The following is an 8,653-nucleotide window of genomic DNA, read 5'->3' as shown; positions in this document are numbered from 1 at the left end:
ACTGGAAGCGTAGGTTGGGGCGTTGGCTGTTCGGGAACACGACAGAAAAAGAAAACCGCTCTTTGTCCTCTTCATGCAGGGGTATCGAAAAGAAACAGTCCTTAATGTCAAGGACAGCGCAAGGTTGTCCTTCTGGTATCATAGAGTTCATAGGCAACAGTGTTTGGACAGGACCCATTGGTTGAATTCTCTTATTTACTTCACGCAGGTCATGGAGGAGGCGAAACCCCTCGCCAGATCGTTTGGGTATTACAAAAACTGGGGTGTTCCACGGCCTAGTGGAAGGCTCTATGTGACCTCGTTGTAGTTCGCGGTCAAGTAGCTCAAGAAGAGCGTCCATTCGAGGCTTTGATAGGGGCCACTGCTCGACCCACACTGGATCGGACAATTTCCATGTCAGTCTGATTGGTGGGAGTGGGTATGCAGCAGTAGCCCTTATGGTAAATTTGTCACCCTGGCTTTTAGTAGGGCTAGAGCATCCCTTCCCAACAGGGGTGGGACTCCTGACATGACATATGGGAAGAGGATAATAGTTTTCTCCGGTCCCTTTTCAGTGTGAAGCGTGATTGCTACCAATTGAGCACTCTTCCGGGCTTGGGTTAATCCCCCGACTCCACCCACCATGGGGGCGCCTTCCAATTTCCAATGCGGGGGCCAATTCGTCTCAGGGATAACTGTAACATCTGCTCCAGTGTCGATCAAAAAGGGGACACTAATAGTGGTGTCATTTAAGGCATTATAGAGGGAACAGATCCCCCACACCACTGGCGGGTTGTCACACTTTACTGTCAGGGCCACCCTGGGGTCCCGCCCCCAAAGGGTGGTCCTTGCTGTTCCTGAGATGGGGGCAGATTCGGCTGGACTGTTGGTTGAGCCATAAAGTTGATCTCTTCTCGAGGGGGCAGCGGGTTCGGGAGCGTTTCGCCCCATCCGGGGTTGGCACAATTGGGCCGCCTCGTGTCCCAAGTGGGAGAGGGCTGTGTGCGGCCCAGGTGCCCTCTCCCCCTCCCGTTTCCCTGGATTTTAGATCTGCATTCTTTAGCGAAATGCCCTTTCTTTCCACAGGCCCAACACGGTCCTCTGGGTCGATTTTGGCGCGGGGGGGGTGCTGTTGGCAGGTTCCCCAACCGAGGGCAGTTTGCTACAACGTGGCCCACCTGGCCGCATTTAAAACATGCCATCACGTTAGCTATTGCGGTGCGGACAGCCACCTGGATCGGGGCTAAATGCTCTTCATTCGTGACATACTTAATCGTGTCCGCGATACTCGACCCCATTGGCAGTGATCGTAGGATTTCTTTGGTTGCTGAATTACACTGCTGACGTAAGCACTCTGCTACAACCGGGCCTTTCGCTTCCAAAGGCAGGGTCGAGGAGTCAATCGCTGTCTGAAGGCGATCCACAAATTGCGCAAAGCTTTCGCTTTCTTTTTGCTTTACTGTGGACCAGGGTGATGGCTTGACAATAGCTCTAGAGGCTGTGCGAATAGCTTCTCTGGCCGCACGCGTAGTTGTCATAACTTCATGGGCCCGCATGCCCTGGGCCTGCGCCTGGGGGGTAATCATTGTCGGGTCTGAACCCATCAGCCGCTGCAGGCTGGAGCCGTGTAGCGGGTGATCTGCCCCGGTTACTTGGGCTAGTTGCTTCGTACAGTTGTCCTCCCATTCTTGTTTAAAAACGATCATCCCTGCCCCGTCAAAGATCAGTCTACAAGTTTGTTTTATATCAAATGGGAGCATGTCATCTCCCCCAAAGACACCGTCTATGAGGGTGGAGACCAGGGCAGAATTGAGCCCTTTGTCCACAATTGCTTTAACAATCGCTTGTATATCCTTGGGGTTTATTGGCGAGTAGATCCTTTGTCCCCTGTCTGCCACCCGGACCGGGAACGCCAACGTGGCCGATGGGACCCAATCGGCACAGGCAATATTTATTTTCTTCCAATCCGTGAGAGGAATTTTTTCCCTTCGCAATTCCTTTTTATTTTGGATGTGGGTATTTTTGCTTTTGACTCTATTTACCCTCATGTCCTCCTCCTCTGAGTTTGAATCAGTTGCAAGCCAGTCGTCCGAGCTGCTATCTGATCCGGAGTCGGAACTCGACTGACCGGTTTTTCTCGTTGGGCTCTGGCCCCGCCCACTTCCCTTGCGGGCGGACCGTTCCCTCCCTCTTGGCTCGCCCCTCCTTCTGCTCGGCGGGGTGTTTGCCCTATGAGGGCGTGTTTTCAGATGGGCGCTCTCCGCCCCTCGCTCGCGCTCCTCTCCTCTTTCCGGTCGCCTCCACCACTCTTCTCCTTCTCGTTCTCCTCCCCTTCCGGTTCGTGTGCGCTTGTTAGTTCAAGCGCTTCCTCCGTTTTCCCGCCGGGGACGTCTTTGTCCCGCCCTCCCCCCTGGGGTTCGGCGCCATTTTGGGGCGCATAAGGCGGCGGTCTTTCCCGGGCTTCGGCGCCCCTGGCTTCCTCAGCTAACCCACTCCAGAAGGACAGTGTGCACTTCTGCCCCTCCGTAAGCGGGTCAGGGTTCAGGGGTTCAGGGGGCGAAGGGCTCAGGGGTAGAGGGGGTGTATTGCCCTCTCGTAAGTCTTTAGACTCTGCGGAATCATTGCCGTTTGGGGGGTGCGGAGTCTGCGTGGCTGCCCCGACTCCCAATTTCGGGGTGGCCAACAAACAGTCCCTTGCCGCCCTCCAGGTTTCCTGCTCTTGTAAAGCCTTCTGCAGGGCCTGTACGACTTTCCCCCACGACTTAAGGTTTTTCCCACTACCCGAGGACATAGTCTCCTCGGCTAATGCTTTAGTGCATTTATCCCACACTTCAGGGTGGAGAATATCCACCGGCTGGTCAATGACCCCAATCTTTAAAAGCCTCGCAACTGCGAGAGTAAAATCTTGGGGCTTACAATCAATACCCCACTGCTTATGTAATTGTGATACGACCTTCACAAGGGCTTCCATGCTCCTTGTTGGTCCGGGAGCGTCCTCCCCGCCGGGCTGGTCCTGCCGCTCCGGCCGCCGTTCACCCGTCCAGGCGATTTTCCCGGGTTTCAGCACCACTTGTTGCCTTTGTTGGCGTGGCGACCTGGTTCAGAAACGGCACGGCGACCACCCCCAGGCCGCTCGGTCCATCAGCTCGCAGACACCAATGTGGTGGACGGCAAATGGCCTTTATTGGTAGGTAACACGGCCTTATATAGCTTGGGTTTACAACGTCACTTCCGTCTGCTTACATCATAGACTAAACGCTATTGGCTATCATAGACTAAACGCTATTGGCTATCCGGAGAGGGGTCCTATCTTCCCGTACAGCGCGATATCTTCCGGCCGCCAGATCCTAGCTGCCTACACAAACTGGCCAAAGAGAGTATTCCATGCCATCAACGTCATGCTCAGTATATAAGTGGGGGTTGCCCCTGGGAGGGGGCATCCATTCAGGCATCCATTCTGGCACCCATTTGGGCACCCTTGGCATCCTTTTCTTCTCTCTTGCTTACTGGCATCGTTCCCTCTCCCTTGCTGGCTTGCTCTCCCCCCTTTGCTTGCTGCTCTGTGTCGTTTCCGTGATCGCTGCTCAGGACGGACTGCGTTGGTCATTGGGACATCGGGTGGTGAGACATCATACATTGTTCATTTTGTATATTTTGTATATATTAATAACCGTATATCCTGTTAGCTTTGTAGTTTTTAGTATTTTTAGTGAACTGTTTTTATCTCAACCCACGAGTTTTTCTTTCTTCCCAATTTCTCTCCCCTGTCCCACTGGGTAGGGGGAGTGAGAAACTGTGGTGATCTGGGCTAAACCACCACACCTGTCCCTGAGTTTACCAGCCCCAAAAGCTCTCAGATCCTCTATGCTTTCCCACAGTTTATTTTCCAACGTTTCCTTACATGGCATTCTGTGTATTAATCCCTCCCTTTTCCCTGTTATTCTAACACAGATGGTTCCCCATTAGATTTACCTCCCCTCTGATTTCTCTCCATTTTCCTAGATTCTTCCTACTGAGCAGCAGACTGCTGCATCTCAGCAGTCTTTCCTCCCAAGCTCTCCATGGCTAACTGGATGAATGCAAATAAATAACAGGAGAATTCTTTAACTGTGGGTCCAAATGGCATAGCACCACATATCCATATGGCTAAACTCTCTTTTCCCAAAAACCACATTATCCTTGTCTGTAGTGCCTATTGGAAACACCCAACTGGTCTATGATGACCTCCCAACTGCACCCAGAAGGTGCCTGGGAGGCCGATATGGGCTAAACTCATGTCAAAGACTGTGCTAAGATTAAGGTAATTAATTAATTTGTTAAATCTGCACTCTGGACCTGGTTAATTTGCTAGTACAGATACTGTCTTTGAGTCTGAACCCCAGTCTGTTCCCCATTTGTGTGTCTTCTCGATCCATCCCAGTGTACTCCAACCTCCTTTGTCTTCCCAGCTTTTCCTGAATTCCCCCTAGCTGTCTCTTTTTAGTTTCTGCTCTGGTCTTACTGTTGGATCACCCTGAAAGCACAGGGAAGACAGACTCCCTGCTTTTGTCTCCAGTATCCAGACTCCAATTTTTCCCAGCCTGTCCCAGGCCAGTGTAATGGTTTTGTTTAGTAGGGGGGGGCCTAAGGTGGTAGCTTCTGTAGGAAACTGCTAGAAGTCGCTCCCCTTTGTTCAGGGGACTTGGCCAGGCCTAGGGCGGACCCACTGCTGGCCAAGGCCGAGCCAATTGGGAGCAGAATGTCCCGTGATAATGCCTCTGCGATAACGTATTTAAGAATGGGAAAACAGAAAAAAAAAAAGAGAGAGAAGAGAAGATGTGAAGAAGCTGAGTGGGAGCAGAGGTGCAGAGGGGGAGGTGCGAGCCTCGTGGGCCTTGCAGGCCTTACCCTCTGGCCTCTTGCCAGGCAGCCGACTGGGCCCAACTCGGTCCAGCCCGGCTGCAAGAAGTGGAGAGGAGATGAGAAGTGAATAAGATGTAAAAAAGATCCTGAGAGACATCTACCAGCCTGTTGTGAGGAATGGCTGCAGAAGCCAAGGTCAGTTCAGAAGGAGGGGGAGGAGTAATGCGGCTCCTGGCCAAGATTCCCCTGCAGCCTGTGGTGAAGACCATGGTGGAGCAGGTTGTCCCCCTGCAGCCCATGGAGGCCCACGGAGGAGCAGAGATCCACTTGGAGCTCATGAAGGACCCCGTACTGGGGGAGGTGGATGCCTGAAGGCGGCTGTGGCCCGTGGAGGGCCCGCTGGGACAGCTGTTCTGGAGGGACTGCACTCCGTGGAAGAGATGACCCACGCCAGAGCAGTTCCACGAAGGACTGTGGCGTAGGGGTGGGACCCCACAACGGAGCAGGGGAGGAATGTGAGGAGTTCTTCCTCTGACCATGAAGCAGCGGCGTGAAACAACTTATGATGAACTGACTGCGACCCCCATTCCCTCTTCCCCCCTGTGCCGCTCGGGGGGGAGAAGGTGGTAGAGATAATGTTGAGCTTGGGAAGAGGGAGGGGTGGATGGAGGTTATCTTGTTCTCTGTCTCATTATCCTGCTGTTTGTAGTAATAAATGAATAGTTTTCCCCAAGTCGAGTCTGTTTTGCCCGTGACGGTAACTTTATGGATTTTTCCCTGTCCTTATCTCAAACCTCGAGCCGTTTTTCCTTATATTTTTCTCTCCCTGTTCTCTCGGAAGGTGGGGGGAGTGAGAGAGAGACTGCGTAGTCTGGTCCTGATCAGGGCTGAACTACGACATGTGATGACAGGAATAATTCTTGTCTCTGGTGAAAGCTGAGTCACTGGGGAATCTGGTTTTGGAAATCTGCATCTCTCGTGAGCGTTTGAGAACTGCATTTTCCCAAGGCTTTTAATTGGCCACTTTGGGGCAGATTTTTCCCAAGACAGCAAAAAGACTTGAGAAAGAGCTTCACCTCCTGTCAGCTCTGACAAGAGAGCTTTACAAAGCATCTCATTTGACTCAGTTCAAACCAGCACAGTTCTCCTCTGGGTTTTTCTCATGGACAGACAAGTAGCTCTGGCTGAAATTTTCCAAAAATAATTCAAGAATTTGAACAGAATACAGGCACTCAACTTAGAGTTTCAGTCAAAACATGTGCAGTTTATCAAAGCTGAATAGGATTTTATTATAGGAAATCTCAGGCAACATTTGTAATTAGCGGTGCTACCAGATCCTATTAAAGTGAAATCTCCCTTCCTCACAGGGGCACTGTGAGCATTCATTTGTTAATGATTGCACAATGATTTGATGATGAAAAGGACCATAATAACATGAAGCATTATTGTCCCTACAATACAAGCTTACCTGCTTCCATTACTCATTATGTATAGGGACACACATCTTACTGAAAAGGGATGGAGAGATAATAAACTTGATATTCTTTTCAAAGGACTAATACAACATGTTTACAGTGTTCACAGCACAGGTAATAGGAATATTCCGGAGAGCTCTGTTTAAGTAGCACAATCCACTGCGTGGAGTGTAATGATGTGTATGTATGTGTCTGCACAAATCCTATGTCTAAATGTACATGCGAACACGCACATACACACTCTTTTCTATTTTTCTGTCCTCTATTAACCCCTGGTTTCTACGCAGCCTTTACTTTACCATCTGAAACTCACCAGTGCTACTTTAATAACAAAAGGGCTCCATAAACAAAGCTTTCCTTTTATTACAGTGATATCTTTTGTTACCTACATTGACTACAATCCTGTACTAAGCTCCTTTGGCTGCAAATAGTTTTTCGTTTCTCTCCTCAATCAACCTTCTTGATTCTAACTAAGGTGAGAGAAGGGGTTAAAGAAACTTTAATAGATATGGCATGTATTGATTATTGCTGTGCATGCTCATACATATGATGCTTTATGCTTTACTAACTAGCTATTGTAAAAACTATCCGGGGTGGTGGGGGGGGGGAAGTCTTGCATTCCTCACAAGGACAGTTCCTGATAAGAACCAAGGGGCCTTGCTTTGTGCTTTGAACTCTTTATCTGAAGCGAGAAGTCCTGCACCTCCTCAGACGGACAGTTCCTGATAAGAACTAAGGGGCCTCCTTCGAGAATCAGCTAAAACCAACCAAATGACTCCTTGGAACTAATTTTAATACAAAGCGGGGATAGCTCATGCATATCTATAGGCGTGTTTTTTGAAACTTCATGTATATGTAACACCTGGTTGTATAAATTCAAAGTGAGGTGCCGCATCAGGCGCACACGGTTTTGGCGGGACTACCCCCCGTGCTGCCCGGCGCCGAATAAACATACCTACTTTACAATCTTACAGATTGTGGAGTCCGTTTTCCGCACGTCAAAGGCAGAGGGGAAGAAAAAAAAAAAACACAACCCACATTGATTCACACATTAATTCAGGGACCAATCTTGCAAATGTTCAAATGAGTAATCCTTCCTCAGATGAATAATCCCTCTGACCACAGCAGACTGATTAACAACAATGCAGATTAAGGTTTTCAGGATCGGGCCCGTACCCTGATGTTTGGGTTCTCACTCGAAATTTAGGGGATGAGGGTCCCTTACCTTTTGTTGACGTGCGGAAAACGGACTCCACAATCTGTAAGATTGTAAAGTAGGTATGTTTATTTGGCGCCGGGCAGCACGACGGGGGGTAGTCCCACCAAAACCGCGCGCGCCTGACGCGGCAACTCACTTTGAACTTATACATCCAGGTGTTACATATACATGAAGTTTCAAAACACGCCTATACATATGCATGAGCTATCCCCGCTTTGTATTAAAATTAGTCCCAAGGGGCCATTTTCATAAACTCCTCCCAGCTGGGCTTGCGCAGTGCCTCCTAGTGGTGGTTGTCGGGGGTCGTGGGGATGAAGGCAGGTGACTCCTCTTCGTCACCGCTAGTATCCTTTTGTTCTTGCGCAAACTCAGTTATCCCTTGGCTTTTATCCAGGCAGCGGGGTCAGTTTTAGCTGGTTCTTGAAGCGACCCCCTAGTCCTTATCAGGAACTGTTGCAAGACTTTCTGCTTCAGATAGTTTGCATAATGGTTAGCAAATCATTAAGCAAGTGGTTAGCAAAACATTAAGCACTATTTATCAGCTTGATTCTTGGTATGCACAGCAATCATTAATCAACGCCATATCTACTAAAATTTCTTTAACTCCTTCTCTCATTGTTAGATGCATTTGAGGCCCACATGCAGCTCTCAATTATTTTATTATGTAGCTAATAGGCCCTGATTCTGTCAGTGCTCCCTAGAAAGCCTAACAAACTGAAGTAAACAATCCCAGCTGAGTTAGACGATTTGGCAGGATTGAGCCCTTTAATAGTAGCTGAGAGCCGTATCTTTGAATTGTGGTTAGAACGTGTATTTTTTCTATTCATGGTCTCATGTTTTATTTGGAAAATCTCAACAAAATAAGCGAGCAGACAGTATATGGGAGTATATGGGCTGATTTAGCTACCTAGGTCTAAAGAAGGATAAATTACTGTTTACAAACAGAATTCACACATATTGTTTATTTATTTGGAACAAAACTTGCCTGCAATTTATTTTATATCATTCAGTGAACGACGGTTCTGTGTGCTATGGGTCCAGGGTTTTGAAGTTCAGCAGAAGAATCCTCCTCCAGCAACCTTTTGGCCTATTCCTGCCTTTCTTCTTTACTCGCTCGTTTCCTGGAGAATGAAGATAT

General features: G+C 49.1%; 1 protein-coding gene across 1 annotated transcript; it reads right to left on the bottom strand.

Annotated features, from left to right (window-relative positions):
• Positions 1–788: 788 nt before the first annotated feature.
• LOC147596653 (endogenous retrovirus group K member 21 Gag polyprotein-like) lies at positions 789–2,965 on the bottom strand. The gene is made up of 2 exons (XM_086769746.1): positions 2,933–2,965; positions 789–1,550 (listed from the first exon to the last, which is right to left on the bottom strand). Exons 1-2 carry the CDS (start codon positions 2,948–2,950, stop codon positions 789–791), a joined length of 780 nt encoding a protein of 259 aa, XP_086625872.1. The 5' UTR covers positions 2,951–2,965.
• Between the last annotated feature and the right edge of the window lie 5,688 nt (positions 2,966–8,653).

Source organism: Chlamydotis macqueenii, chromosome W (assembly GCF_036417535.1).
Source record: "Chlamydotis macqueenii isolate bChlMac1 chromosome W, bChlMac1.mat, whole genome shotgun sequence".
Classification (NCBI taxonomy): Eukaryota; Metazoa; Chordata; class Aves; order Otidiformes; family Otididae; genus Chlamydotis; species Chlamydotis macqueenii.
Note: the sequence above shows the minus strand (reverse complement) of the source record. Positions and strands in the feature narration are given on the sequence as shown.